The sequence below is a fragment of the Patagioenas fasciata genome, chromosome 18 (genome assembly GCF_037038585.1).
Source record: "Patagioenas fasciata isolate bPatFas1 chromosome 18, bPatFas1.hap1, whole genome shotgun sequence".
Lineage (NCBI taxonomy): Eukaryota > Metazoa > Chordata > Aves > Columbiformes > Columbidae > Patagioenas > Patagioenas fasciata.
In genome coordinates this window covers 14,274,158-14,287,863 of record NC_092537.1, presented here as the reverse complement: position 1 = coordinate 14,287,863, position 13,706 = coordinate 14,274,158, and the positions used below count along the sequence as shown (strand labels likewise).

Below are 13,706 nucleotides of genomic sequence, written 5' to 3'. Positions count from 1 at the left end.
ATGACAATTCCAAAGGCACCAGAGGATGGGCCTTTGCTGGCTCTGCCCTGGTGCCCACTGTTTGCTCCCCGTGCTCCCTCTGGGGGGCCCCGGGTACCACCGGATCCACCTGGGCACCCCCAAAGTGCCTTTTGAGCTCTTATTTTTCTCCTGAAAAAGCAAACACGGCGGGGCTTTCTGCCATCCTGCCCCAGGGACCCCCACTCAGACCACACCGGCGCTTGGTTGCTCATCACCGTTTATTGCAGCCGCTGCCTGCTCAGCGCCCGGGGCGGTGGGACCGGGGCCGGGACCCCTGTCCTGCGCGGCTGTCAGGGGGTGATTCACCGCGGGGGGGCTGGATGGGCGGCAGCAGACTCGGTGCCAGGGTGAAGCGTCTGGGAGACGGGACTGGTCGGTGCAGCAGCACGGCCGAGAGCAGCGAGGTCGAGGTGTCTGGGGTGGCCCTTGGCGTTGGGGGCAGCTGAGAGCCCCCCATCATGGCGAGCTGCTCGTCCTGCCGGTTCCCATCAGTGCCGTCCTGGCCCGACAGCTGCATCGCGTCCTTCTGGGAAGGGGAGAGCGTGTGAGCCAAACACGGGGCCCCGTTCCGCATCCCCCAGCAACCCTCCCCCAGCCAGCTCTCCCTGGGGAAACTGAGGCACGGATGGATCCCCCCGCAGGCTCAGCATCCCCCTCCCCACCTCCGTCATCCCTACCTTGTTGGGGCTGCGGGCGCTGGGTGGGGACGGCCGTGGGGTGCTGGGCGGTTGGGGCTGGAAGCGCGGGGGCGTGAGGGTGTGTGGGCCCCCGCAGCTCCGCGGAACAGTGGGGTACCTGCACTCGCCCGTCCGCTCCCTGTGGGACAGGACACGGGGTGCTCAGTGCCCGGCAGGTGGCACCCCATGTGTCACTCGACGCCAGGGAGGGGTCAGGGGGCAGTTACTCACGGTCCAGGCGCCAGCATGTGGAGGGGCCGGTCGCAGGACAGGCAATGGAAACCAGGCAGCAGCTGCCTGGAGCGGGGAGAAAAGGGCTGGGGAGCTCCTGGGGGGCACAGCCCCACCTGCACACCGTCCCCTGCCACAAAAAGCCTCTGCACCCACCCCCCAAGATTGGTTCGGGAGGGCTCCTCCCACACGTGCCCCCTCATTGTGCCGCCTCCGTCGCTGGGAAGCTGCAGCTGGCAGGAGCACAAGGCACAGCCACTTGCTCAGCATCCCCAGGGGCGCTGCCCACTCGGCTCCCACGCCAGGGTACCACAGCGGCACGAGCTGGGACAGCCAGCAGGAACAGGGCCGGCACTGCCAAAGCCACCGCTGTCCCCATCGCACTCACTTCCTAATCCCAGCGGCATCGTCACGCTCTGGCTGCAGCTCCTTCTGGAGCTGCCCGCTGAGGCTCTTCCACCGCTCCTCCTGCTGCTCCCGGAACGCCCCCAGCTCCCGTCGGTCCAGCTGTGGACGGGTGACACCCTCAGCCATCTACCCCACGATGGGACATGGCGGTCCCCAGGGGGACAGCCGGGAGGGGGCACCCTCGCAAGGATGCTGCCTCAGGCTGCCAGGCCCCCAAGGTGCCAGTTCTGCGTGGAGGGGACGAGCCCTCACCTTGCAGTCCATCTGTCTCTGCAGCTCTTTCTGGAACCGGTGCCAGCCCTCCTCCTGGCCCATCACCCGGCTCGTCACCTCCTCCACCGCCTTGTTCAGCCGCTCCTCGCACGCCTCAAACTGCCTGCGACTGACTTTGTCAGCCAGGGCGGCTTTGTCTGCTTTCTAGCAACGGGGAAAGGCAGGAGAGCGGTGGGGACAGGATGCAGGGACAACGCGAGAGGGAGAAGTGGCTGCGTGGCCCTGTTCACCCCATCACCCCCGTGGGGTTGCTCCCACCAGCCGAAGGGACTCGGGGTCACAGAGGGACCTGGCAAGGGACCCGCAGCAGGGCTGGAAATCCTCCCTCCCCCCGGATGCTTCTGCCAGCCGGCACCCAAGGGACAAGGGGCGTTTGTCACCGTGCTCGGGACACCCTTGGCTGGCACCAGCGTCCCTCGAGCCCCTACCTCATCGATTTCCAGCACCAGCAGCTGCTCCTTGTCTGCTTTCTGCTTCTTGAGCTGCTCCAGGGCCTGGGACAGAGCCTTCCAAGGCAGACAGCAGCCCGTGACGCCACGGCAGGGTCGGAGCTGCCCCCCGGCCAGCCGAGCACCCCCTGCCTCCCCAGCCCATCAGAAACCTCCAGGAAAGGCATCGGGAAGCTGTGCAGGGCTGCGAGCAGGGTGGCAGGGGGACAGATCCCTTGGGGTCCCAGCCTGGGCTCTGCCTGCGGGTTACAGCCACCCACCTTGATGTCCTTCTGCTCCTGCTGGCGATCCTGCTGGAGGTTTGCAAGGGCCGAGCTGAACTTCTCGTAGTCCTTTTGGAGCTGCATGATGCTGGCCTGGAGGCACTTGAGCTGCTCGTCCTGCTGCAGGGACTAAGAGGACAAGGCGGTGCTGAGCCAGGGGGGTGGCTGCCCCGCGGGGACAGTCCCAGGGTATTTTGGCTGGTGGCCGCGGGCTCTCGGGGCAAGCAGGACATTTGCTCCAAGGCTTTAACTCCCTTCCATGCTGCTGACTCCCACAAGCCGGTTAGGGGGGCAGCGAGGGGCTCCCCCACGTTACAGCAAAGCAGAAATGCCTGGGGGCTCCTGGCAGCTCAAGCCCCCTACACCGTGTCTCCTTACCTGTCTCCTCCACTTTGGGTAACTCTCCACCTTGCCGCCCGCCTTCTGGGCCAGGGACTCCAGCTGCGCCTCGAGCTTCTCGCAGCGCTGGAGGAGCTTCCCCAGCAGCGCCCTGGTGTCCCAGTTGCAGCCGGGGCACCCCGCGTGCTCGTGTCCCCCGCTCTGCGCCGTCGCCCTCGGCTCGTCCAGCTGCTGGCAGGGGAGGAGGAATCAGCTCTGAGCCGGGCTGGATGCCGCCCACAAGCCCAGGTGCCGTGGAGGCTCCATGGCCCCATCCAGCCAGGGGACGTGGCCGGGACCCCGCCAGGACTCCCCCCGAGCCAGCGGGGGCTGGGAGCGCTGCCCCCGGGCCTCACCTCTGCCTGCAGCTGCTGTGCTGTCTCCATCACCAACTGATTCACGTACTCGGCCGCAAACTTCTCCAGTTCGGCCTGGGTCGGCTCCTGCTGCTTCCCCAACTCCTTCCGCTCTGCCTTGACCTTCTGTCCCTTGGGCCTGGCCAGCGAGATGGGGGCAGGGGCAGGCTTAGCCTTCGTGGGGGTGTCCAATGGCCCCCAAACTGGGATGCTCCCAGACCCCAGGCTCCCTCGCAGCCCTGCGGGGTAGGAAACCCTCTCCCATCCTTTTACCGCGGCTGTTGGGTCATCTGGGCGCTGCCGTCTGCTTTCCTGCCGGCTCCAGCCGCCCTCATCTTTCTGGGAGCATCCTCCACCTTCCTGATCTGCCAACGGCAGTGGGGGCGGTGAGGGCACAGCCCCCTGTGTCATTCCGGCACGGGGACCCTTCGGCTGCCCCCTCCCTGCCCAAACTGGCATCCCCGCAGCCCCTCGGGGACTGCTGCCGGCTCACCTTCTCCTCCTGCCCGTGGAGGGCCCCGGCCATGTCTTGCAGGAAGGCCACCTGGCACTTGAGGTCGGCCAGGATGCTGGTGATGCTCTGCCGGCCTAGAGGGACATGGTGCAAGGGGATGTGCTGTCGGTGAGGGGGTCTCAGCCTTGGGGCCAGGCTCTGAGCATGACGAGCCCCTGAGCCAGGGTGTCCCCACGCCAAACAACCCCCGCCAGCCCCCCGTGCTCTCACCTCCCTCCGGGAAGAGCCGGCGCACGTTCTCAAGATCCGCATGTTCAGCTTTGGTAGATTTAAGCTGCTCCACCTGCTCCTTCAGACCAGCACAGAGGTGGCCGAGCTGCCCAACCTGGGAGAGAACCTCCCGCATCTCCGACTCGTAGCTGGAGGTGCTGGTGGTGCCCCAGGGCTTGGCCGGCTCTTGGGCATCCCCTGGGATGGTGGCTTGGGAGGTGGAGGAGCCAGGCTGCACCCCAGGGGTGGTGGTGTGGGTCCCAGCTGATCCTGGCTGCACCCCCGAGGTGCTGGCCTGGGCATCAGGGGCCCCTGGCTGTGTCCCCAGGGCAGTGGTGGCCTGGGTGCCCGGGGATCCTGGCTGCATCCCCGAGGTGCTGGCCTGGGCATCAGGGGCCCCTGGCTGTGTCCCCAGGGAGGTGGTGGCCTGGGTGCCCGGGGATCCTGGCTGCATCCCCGAGGTGCTGGCCTGGGTGTCAGGGGCCCCTGGCTGTGTCCCCAGGGAGGTGCTGGCCTGGGTGCCCGGGGATCCTGGCTCCAGCCCCGGGGTGGTGGCACTGGCACCACAAGATCCTGAGTGATCTGCGGGAGCACCTGACAACTTCACAGGGGTCACTGGTTCCCCCTGTGTCCCTGCTTGCATCGCCGGGGAGCCAGACCCTGCAGTCCCCTTGCTGGTCTCCATCCCAGGCTGTGTCCCACGTCCCTTTGGCCCCAGTGCTGAGCTCTTCCTGGCCTGGGTGTCCGTGGCCACCTGGGTGGGCTCGGCGGGGGCAGACTGGCCCCCAGCACCCTCCTGGGAAGAAGAGGCAAAGGGCAGCAGGGTTACTGGCAGCTGGGCAGCCGTGAGGACAGACCCCAGAACCCCCCGCCGTGTCCCCAGCCCCTGTCCCCAAACCACCACCTCGCGGGGCCAAACTCGTGTTGAACATGAGAGCCCAAATGCAAAGGGATCACGGGCTCAGCCCGGCTATGGAACCCGGGGGATTGGACCCCCAGGGATGGGAGCCCCAGCATCACTGCCCAGCACCCCCAACCCACAGCTTTATCTCCCCTCCTTCCCCTCCCATGGTTCTGTTGGGATGGCTCTCTAGTTCAGAAGTGCCTTAGCAACCCCTGGGACACCCTTCCCACTCTTCCCTCCTGCTGCCCTTCACGCTGGTGACACCGATGGCCGTGGGGCACGGGCACAGTGTGACAGGGCAGCGGGAGCGGGGAGGGACGAGGGCCCGGCTCCCTCCCGGGGCACCAGGGGACGCTCACCAGGCCAAGGGTCTCCTGTATCTCCTGGATGTCCTCTGCCAGGCCAGAATGCGCCTCCTGCATGGCCCGCATGTCCTCTGTCAGGCCGACATGCGCCTCCTTCATCTCCTGGATGTCCTCTGCCAGGCCAGAATGCGCCTTCTGCATCTCCTCCTTCATCTCCCGCACGTCCTCTGCCAGGCCGGACTGCACCTCCTTAAACTTGTTGATCTCCTCCCAGAGATCCTGGAGCGAAGCCCTTTCCTGGGAGAGCGGGTGGGGGGTGAGCCCAGGGGAGGGTCCCTGGGGACCTGGACCCCGCTGTGCTCTGCTGCGGGAGCTCGGGCTTAACCCAGCCCTTGGGCTGAGGGCGGCACGAGGGCAGCGCGGAGCCCAGAGGAGGGGGCGTCTCGTGGGGGAGCACCCAGGGACCAGCAAGAGCATCTACCTTGGAGACGGCTCTCTCCTTCTCTTCTCTTGTTTTTGGCATCAGCTCCTTGGCCACAGAGGAGACCTCAGAGTCGCTCCCGGTCCCCTCCAGGATGTCCTTCTCGTCCAGCTGCTCTGCTGGTTTCCAGAGCTGCTGCGCGGTGCCCAGGGCTCCGTCTTCCTCCTTCTCCTGGCCAGGCTGGTCCTTGCTGTCCTGCTCCTTTGCCAGGCTGGGGGTCGGGCTCTGCCCTGGCTCCAGGACAGACGGCTCCTGCTGGCCCAGCTGCCCGATGATGGCCTCGAGCAACTTGTGCAGGGCCACCAAGTCGACAACCCCCAAATGGGGTGTCCCGATGGCGGCGTTCAGCAGCTCCAACAGACCGAGTGTGGCCATCGCTGCTGCTCTGACAGCAAACACGGAGCCTGATGTGGGAAGACGGGAGCTTTTCTGTCCGGAGGTGATGTTGGAGGGAATGGCAGCCAGCAGCCTTTCTCCTCCTCCTTCTTGCCACAGAAAGTGATGCAGTCACCGAACAGATCCAAGTGCCGAAAGCAATCCAAGTGACTAAAGTGATCCAGTCACCGAACAGATCCAAGTGTCAAAAGCAAACCGAGTGATGAAAGTGATCCAGTCACCAAAGCGATAGAAGTTCCGAAAGTGATCAAACCACCGAAAGCAGTTCAACCACCAGTAGCGATCCCACCACCAAAAGTGATGCAACCACCAATAGCGATCCCACCACCAAAAGTGATGCAACCACCAACAGCGATCCCACCACCAAAAGTGATGCAACCACCAACAGCGATCCCACCACCAAAAGCGATCCAACTGCCAAAATGAGTCCACCACCACAGTGATCCCACCACGGCAAGTGATCCCACCACGGCCAGTGACCAAATGGGCGAGGGGCACAGGTGACAGGGGACAATATAGTGTCTCTGTTGCCGGGCAACAGCCGCCCCAGCAGCCAGCGGGCGCCGCCCTGGCCATTGTGATGAAGTTATCCACGGGATGGGAGGTGCTGAGGGTCCCTCCTGCCTTTCCCACTTTACCACCTACAGTGCAGCTGGTGACACCTCAAATGTTGTGGCAGTCCCTGCAGAGCCTGCCCAGATGCAAAATACAATCGGACAGGTCACAGGGAATGAAATCTCATTTCACTGAATTAAATACCCTCAGTTTTAATTGCAGAGAGAGTAGCTTTATCCGTGTTGTGTACTCAATCAAACTCTCCCGACGTTTAATCCTTTCCTTTCCCCACGGCACAGTGGCCTCGGAGGCGATTCCCCTTCGTGGCAGATGTGCAGTGACGGGCTCACGAGTGCACCAGCACCTGGGAACCTGGGCTGAAAACAAGGCCAAAGTGCCTGGTTTAGGATGCCTTTCCCTGCGGTTGATCAAGGCAGACGGATGTCTTTGGAGAGGGAGCTGTTCTGAAGGGATTTCTTCTGCCTCTCTCGACTGCTGGCACGAGCCAGCGGCTGCTGACCAGGAAACCTCCAGCTGGGGCCAGTGACAAGTGCTGCTCTTCTCCCGCTCAGCTCTGATGTGGTCGAGGGGGATCAGCCCTGCGAGGAGGGAAATGCTGGAGGTGACACCAGGACCTGGGGGGTTCAGCTGGAGAACGGGAGCTGAGGGGAGACCTTCTGATCTCTGAACTGCCTGAAAGGAGCCTGGAGCCGGGGGGGGCGGGCTCTGCTCCCCAGGAACAAGCGACGGGACAAGAGGAAATGGCCTCAAGTAGCGCCAGGGGAGGTTGAGGTTGGATCTGGGGAACAATTCCTTAACAGAAAAGGCTGCCGGGCAGTGGGACATCATCCCCTCCGGCTGCCATTTTACCAGGCAGCTCCTTTGAGCCTTATTCTGGGGAACACATACACAGAAACCCTGAATCCTTGATTTGAGTTCATTTAATGATTTTTCCAGGATCTTACAGCCATGCAGTTGGCACGGTGCTGTGCGCAGAGTCTACAGGTGGAGCCGCCCCACCACCCTGGACCAGAGAATCCCAAGCGGGTGACGGAGAGGACGCTCGGCACAAAGCGCCTCTGCCCCGAGATGCCAGCACGAGGCAGGAGGGTCCGTCCTCCCGTCCCGCCACCCTGCGGGGGCCACAGTCCCCAGAGTCAAAACACGGAAGCATAAGCCCAGCCCTTCCCACCAGTGCAGAGCAGAGCACCTCGAGGGGAGGCCCAGCCCCAGTAAATGCCGTACGTGGGCTCCTTGCTGTCTCGCTATCTGTCCAGGTCCTCAGGGGCTCGTGGCGCGGAAACTTCACCTGGGGAGGATGGTAAACGGGCGGCCGCACAAATTCAACCACGGGCTCTGTCCTGTCTGTCAAGGGGTGACACAGAGCGTTAGCGAGATGGCGCAGACCCGAACCCCAGGGCCTGCCGTCGCTAACAAGGCCCCCCCCCACCCACCAGGGCTGGTCGAGCACGCCCTGGTGAAGGCCCTCAGTGTTATTTTAAAATGCTCATTCAGAATGGGCTTTTAAGAGGTTGTCTCCTCAGGCTGCTGTTAGTTTGGGGGAGGATGGCTCCGGAAGCGCCCAGTCTGTGCTGTAACAGCTCCCAGACAAGTGCCGGGACCAAGCAGGAGCCCACGGGCACAGCTCGTGCACCGGCCCTGTGCCTCAGCCCAGGGCTGCGTCACGGCTCCCCCAGCCCCCCGCACGGGCCATTTCTCACTGAGGAGCTGATGGGAGACCCAGGTAACGCAGCTGTCCCGCTGGCACTGTTGAGACGCCAGCCCTGCCGGGGTCACGGCATCCTCGTGCTTTCTGTACAACTCAAACGTGCTCAAGGTTCACACCTTGAGCCTGTGGCTGGAAACAAGACACAAGCACAAGAGCTGAGGCGATTCTCTTTTCTTGCAGCACTCTGGCAGGCAGCTACTTCCCCACAGCACCCCAGAGTCTGTGAAACAGAGGTGGAAAACCAAGGCACACCAAAACTTCTCCCAGCTTCCCCAGCCCTCTGCACATTTCTGCTCCAGGCAGGAAAAAAACCCCACTTTCTTAACAGCCTGGTTTAAAGCAACAGGACAGCACAGTGCTTGCAGGGCTGGGATTGTGGCTTCAGGCGACACACAAACTCAGAGCAGCCCTGAACAACCCTGCAGACTCCAAGGAACTTGCTCTCCTCCAGCAGTAACGACCTTGTCATCAGAACACGCAAGAACAGCCTGGCCAAGAGAGCGTGAACCGCCCAGCATCAACCCCAAAGTGAGAACCCCAGCAGCTCAAGACCACCCAGCAATCCTTTCCTAGCACAAGAGTAACTCATTCTTATAGGACGGAGCTTCAAATGAGGAGCAAAGAACTCAACAGATGAAATTCCAAGATTAAAGGGACTTCTCAGTCAGCTGCTTCACCGTGCCTCGGTTTCCCAGAGCGAGCAGTGGCAGCTAATGCACCTGCCAGGCAGACTGCCGAGGGAGAGGAGTCTGGGGGGAAACAGAAGGCGGGAGTCAGGGAATTATCCTTGGTGTCATCTCAAGGCACATCAGGGATAAGAGGGTCATTAGGGGCAGTCAGCATGGCTTTACCAAGGGGAAGTCATGCTTGACCAACCTCATAGCCTTTTATGAGAATGTGACAAGGTGGATGGATGATGGCAGAGCGGTGGATGTGGTCTACCTTGACTTCAGCAAAGCCTTTGACACAGTCCCTCACAGCATCCTCACAGCTAAATTGAGGAGGTGTGGTCTAGACAATAGAGTAGTGAGGTGGGTTGCAAACTGGCTTAAAGAGAGAAGCCAGAGAGTGGTGGTCAATGGTGCGGAGTCCAGTTGGAGGCCAGTATCTAGCGGAGTGCCTCAGGGGTCAGTACTGGGGCCAATATTATTCAATATATTCATTAACGATTTAGACGAGGGAACTGAGTGTACTATCAGCAAGTTTGTTGATGACACTAAGGTGGGAGGAGTGGCTGACACGCCAGAGGCTGTGCTGCCATCCAGAGACCTGGACAGGCTGGAGAGTTGGGTGGGGGATAACCTGATGAAATTTAGCAAGGGAAAGTGTAGAGTCCTGCATCTGGGCAGGAACAACCCCAGGTTCCAGTATAGGTTGGGGAATGACCTATTAGAGAGCAGTGTAGGGGAAAGGGACCTGGGGGTCCTGGTGGACAACAGGATGACCATGAGCCAGCACTGGGCCCTTGTGGCCAGGAAGGCCAATGGCATCCTTGGGTGTATTACAAGGGGGGTGGTCAGTAGATCGAGAGAGGTCCTCCTTCCCCTCTACTCCGCCCTGGTGAGACCCCATCTGGAATATTTTGTCCAGTTCTGGGCCCCTCAGTTCAAGAAGGACAGGGAACTGCTGGAGAGGGTCCAGCGTAGGGCAACAAAGATGATTAAGGGAGTGGAGCACCTCCCTTATGAAGAAAGGCTGAGGGAGCTGGGGCTCTGTAGTTTGGAGAAGAGGAGACTGAGGGGTGACCTTATTAATGTTTATAAATATATAAAGGGTGAGTGCCACGAGGGTGGAGTCAGGCTCTTCTCAGTGGCAAACAATGATAGGACAAGGGGCAATGGGATCAAGCTGGAACACAAGAGGTTCCACTTAAATTTGAGAAAGAACTTCTTCTCAGTGAGGGTAACAGAGCACTGGCCCAGGCTGCCCAGGGAGGTTGTGGAGTCTCCTTCCCTGGAGACATTCAAAGCCCGCCTGGACACCTTCCTGTGCGACCTCACCTAGGCGTTCCTGCTCCAGCAGGGGGATTGGACTGGATGAGCTTTTGAGGTCCCTTCCAATCCCAAACATACTGTGATACTGTGATACTGTGATACTGTGAATTGCTTCCACTACACTGCGACACCGGTCCTGCCTCAACTCTCAACCGCCAGAGCTTTGGGGAGGCTACAATCTTTCCTGCATATGTAACACATCCCTACTCGGATGCTACGGCATCGTCTCTGCCTGTGCAGCCAAAAGAAACAGGAGCGAACCAACAGCAGAGGGAAAAGATCCCGTTTAAACACGTTCTTTGTAAAGAACCTGCTACTCACCTGGATTTGTGAGCAGCACAGTCCGCAGGGAGCCTTTATCTGCCGCGGATGACACCGCGGGGGAACTGGAAGCCTGAATGAGGAACACAAACAGAACGTCAATCACTGAAACCACAGATTCCATTAAGACCAGGTCATGATTTCCACGGCAACGAACACGAACCGGGCACGGGCACGGCCAGGACCCAGCACAGACCAGGCACGGCCACAACACCAAGTCATCCAGCTCCACCTGAGAGGCCCCGGAGCCTTAAGAAACACCAGCCTGCTGACAGACAGCCATCCTGTTGCAAAGCTCTGTCTTTATCACGTCCAAGAAACAAGTCTGGATCATCACAGAGGAAACACCCTTCTAAACAAAATCCCCCGGGGCAGACAATGCCCATCAGGAGCGTCTGAGAAAACCACAGAGGCTTCCCGTGGGGCCAAGGCTGTGCCCCGCTCCCCCCACACTCCTCTGACGGAGTCACCATGTTCCCATAGCAGACCGGCACGGCGTGCTCGTCTTCCTGGCTGTGCTCCACCCTCAAGGTGAGCCGGGGGGCAACGCGGCCCCTCGGAACAAGTCACGAAACACCGCGCAGTGCTCGGCCACGCGCTGCTTGTGGAACAGGCCGCTGCTCTTCTCCCACTCAGCTCTGAGCTCGCCGAGGGGGATCAGCGCTGCGAGGAGAGGGAAACGCTGGAGGTGACACCGGGGGACCCAGCGCGGCCGGGGCGGAGAGGGGGTGGCGGGACACAGGCCTGTCCGGAGCCACGCTGCGCCTTCCATCTCCGCATTCTGGTGGTTCTCCCTCGGGATCTTCTTTCTTGCCTTGATTTCCTTTGCCCGCAGCAGCTTCTCACGCGGCAGGCTGATGTCGGTCTTTGGCTCCTCAGACAGGGCTGAAAAAATCACCTACGTGACAAATTCCAGTACCCAAAACACCCAAACACAAAACGCCTGCAGAGCGTTAGAGAGGCTGTGAAAGAGACGCAAACTCCAAGACAGCAGAGACTCGAATCTACCGCCTCTGCCTTCCCTCGGCACCTCCACGCGTCTGCCGCCTCCTCCCCCCCAGCTCATCGCACCCCCAGACCCAGCGGTTTCCCAGCCGAGGAGCAGCTCTGGTCTCTGCGGCTGCTCTGCAGCCAAACTGGGTTATTTGCTGCAAGGGGTCTAAAGCTCTGGTTCCTGCTCTGGCTCCTCTGACACTACCGGGTTTAGGAAGAGAGGAAACGGCCTCAAGTTGCCCCAGGGGACGTTGAGGTTGGATCCTGGGAACAATTTCTTCCCAGAAAGGGCTACCCAGGGCAGCAGCGGAGTTGCCCTCCCTGGAGGGGTTGAACAGACGTGGAGATGCGGTTCTCAGGGACACGGGGCAGTGCCGGGGGTGGGTTATGGTTGGACTCGATGCTCTTGAGGGTCTTTTCCAACCAAATGATTCTATGATTCCAAGGAATCACTTCTCTACTCCGCTCCACGTCTCTTGGCGGGTCCTGGCCAGCCTCCCTCCTCCCAGAAAACTGCCATCCGGTTCCCTGAAACTTTCGGGCTCTGCAAACTTCTACATCAGCAAAGGGCCAACCTTGTGCCAATGCCCCTCATCAGCTCTTTACAGGGCGCAGTCTGGGGCAAAATGCAGCCCCAGCAACAGCTTTCTCGACCTCCGGCAGCAAAAGCCCGCACGGCGCAGCTCCTCGGGCGAGCACCTGGCTGGGGCTGCTGTGCTGCCGGGCCGTCTGCCCCCAGCGCGGCTCCCTGCTCTCCTCCTCCACCAGCCTCAAGCACCGACTGAAACTGCAGCGTTTTTCCAGCACTTCTAAGTTGCCGACGTCAATGCCCTCGTTGGGCAGCGGCCCCAGCCGCTGGGAATGGAGAGTGAAGAGAAGCTGCTCAATTCATGTACACCGTGATTCACTTACAAAGCACGCACCCATCGTTAACCAATGACACGGTAAATGCTTTCTGAGCACCTGCAAAACGAGGGGAGGATGGGCCATAGAATCCCAGAATGTCAGGGGTTGAAGGGCCCTGGAAAGCTCCTCCAGTGCAATCCCCCCATGGAGCAGGAACACCCAGCTGAGGTTCCACAGGAAGGGGTCCAGGCGGGTTTGAATGTCTGCAGAGAAGGAGACTCCACAGCCTCCCTGGGCAGCCTGGGCCAGGCTCTGACACCCTCACCAGGAACAAGTTTCTTCTCAGATTTCAGTGGAACCTCCTGTGTTCCAGTTTGCACCCATTGCCCCTTGTCCTGTCACTGGTTGTCACCCAGAAGAGCCTGGCTCCATCCTCCTGACACTCCCCTTTCCATATTGATCCCCAGGAATGAGTCCCCCCTCAGTGTCCTCTTCTCCAGCTCCAGAGCCCCAGCTCCCTCAGCCTTTCCTCACACGGGAGATGCTCCACTCCCTTCAGCATCTTGGTGCTGCGCTGCACTCTCTCCAGCAGTTCCCTGTCCTTCTGGAGCTGAGGGGCCACAACTGGACACAAATTCCCGAGAGAGCCCGGGAAGAGCCGGAGCCACCCCCGCCTCCCCGAGCCGGCCACGCCAGGAATTCAGCCGCCCGAGCGCTCTCCCCGCCACGCCGCAAGCGGCTCCCGCTGCCCGCGCAGGGGAACCGGGGCTCCCCGGCCCGGGACTCACCGGCCGTGCCGAACGCCCGCCCGCTCCGGACGCCGCTCAGCGCCGCGCTCGCCAGCGGCACCGCCATGCTGCGCGCCGCCCGCACTGGAAGGGCCCCGTTCCCATAGCGACGGGGGCTGCGCCGCGCGGGGTCCGGCCCGCAAGGCCCCGCAGCCGTAGCAACGGGTCTGTCTACCGCAGCGCCGGGCTGGGAATGCCCCGCTGCCGCAGCGACGGGGCTGGTTAGCGCGGAGCCTGCCTAGAAGCGTCCCCACAGCCCCGCGGGACGGGCTCTGCCCTCCCCGGGAACCCCTCCCCATCGCCGGCCTTGCTGCTCCGACCGGGCAGAGCCCGCGGAAGGCACCGGAGAGGCCCCGCTGTCACCCCGGGGTACCCGGGCGGGAGGTGAAGCCCAGCACCAGAGCCAGGGGCTTTTCAGAAATCGGCCCAACAAGGAAAAGCTGCGGTTGCCAGACCCAAGGACCCGGGGCAGCTGATTTCTGCCCTCAAATTCTGGCTCCATCCTTCCAGGTCAAACTGGCAGTTTCTCCAACCACCGCGTGTGGTTTTCGGCTCCAGAGAAGGACGAGTATTTCCTTCCCAGCTCCATCAGCAAAGCAGTGCCACACGCGGAT

At 61.7% G+C, this 13,706-nt stretch overlaps 2 protein-coding genes across 3 annotated transcripts; both read right to left on the bottom strand.

Moving 5' to 3' along the window:
• Positions 1-219: 219 nt before the first annotated feature.
• On the bottom strand, positions 220-4,060 carry LOC139829337 (uncharacterized). The gene is made up of 10 exons (XM_071816377.1): positions 3,781-4,060; positions 3,550-3,644; positions 3,330-3,421; positions 3,057-3,195; positions 2,039-2,116; positions 1,590-1,754; positions 1,318-1,436; positions 930-995; positions 699-837; positions 220-547 (listed from the first exon to the last, which is right to left on the bottom strand). Exons 1-10 carry the CDS (start codon positions 3,914-3,916, stop codon positions 260-262), a joined length of 1,317 nt encoding a protein of 438 aa, XP_071672478.1. The 5' UTR covers positions 3,917-4,060; the 3' UTR covers positions 220-259.
• A 3,284-nt stretch (positions 4,061-7,344) lies between these two features.
• Positions 7,345-13,481, bottom strand: LOC139829346 (large ribosomal subunit protein mL38-like). 2 transcript variants are annotated; one of them, XM_071816454.1, is made up of 3 exons: positions 13,093-13,481; positions 10,466-10,538; positions 7,345-7,786 (listed from the first exon to the last, which is right to left on the bottom strand). In XM_071816454.1, the coding sequence occupies exons 1-3, from the start codon at positions 13,389-13,391 to the stop codon at positions 7,727-7,729; spliced, it is 432 nt and encodes a 143-aa protein (XP_071672555.1). In that variant the 5' UTR covers positions 13,392-13,481; the 3' UTR covers positions 7,345-7,726. The 2 variants fall into 2 exon arrangements, with proteins under 2 accessions (XP_071672555.1, XP_071672556.1); XM_071816455.1 differs by lacking the exons at positions 7,345-7,786; positions 10,466-10,538 and adding an exon at positions 10,546-11,350 and having other exon boundaries at positions 13,093-13,478.
• Between the last annotated feature and the right edge of the window lie 225 nt (positions 13,482-13,706).

Excerpts from the sequence above, each read along its gene's own strand:
- LOC139829346 (XM_071816454.1), bottom strand. The coding sequence starts at position 13,391 with ATGGGGAGGGGTTCCCGGGGAGGGCAGAGCCCGTCCCGCGGGGCTGTG. Across the intron at positions 10,539-13,092 it reads GCGGGCGTTCGGCACGGCCG|GCTTCCAGTTCCCCCGCGGT; the intron begins GTGAGTCCCGGG and ends TTCCTCATTCAG. Across the intron at positions 7,787-10,465 it reads TGTGCTGCTCACAAATCCAG|ACAGGACAGAGCCCGTGGTT; the intron begins GTGAGTAGCAGG and ends ACCCCTTGACAG.
- LOC139829337 (XM_071816377.1), bottom strand. The coding sequence starts at position 3,916 with ATGCGGGAGGTTCTCTCCCAGGTTGGGCAGCTCGGCCACCTCTGTGCT. Across the intron at positions 3,645-3,780 it reads CCGGCTCTTCCCGGAGGGAG|GCCGGCAGAGCATCACCAGC; the intron begins GTGAGAGCACGG and ends ATGTCCCTCTAG. Across the intron at positions 2,117-3,056 it reads CACAGCAGCTGCAGGCAGAG|GCTCTGTCCCAGGCCCTGGA; the intron begins GTGAGGCCCGGG and ends CTGCCTTGGAAG.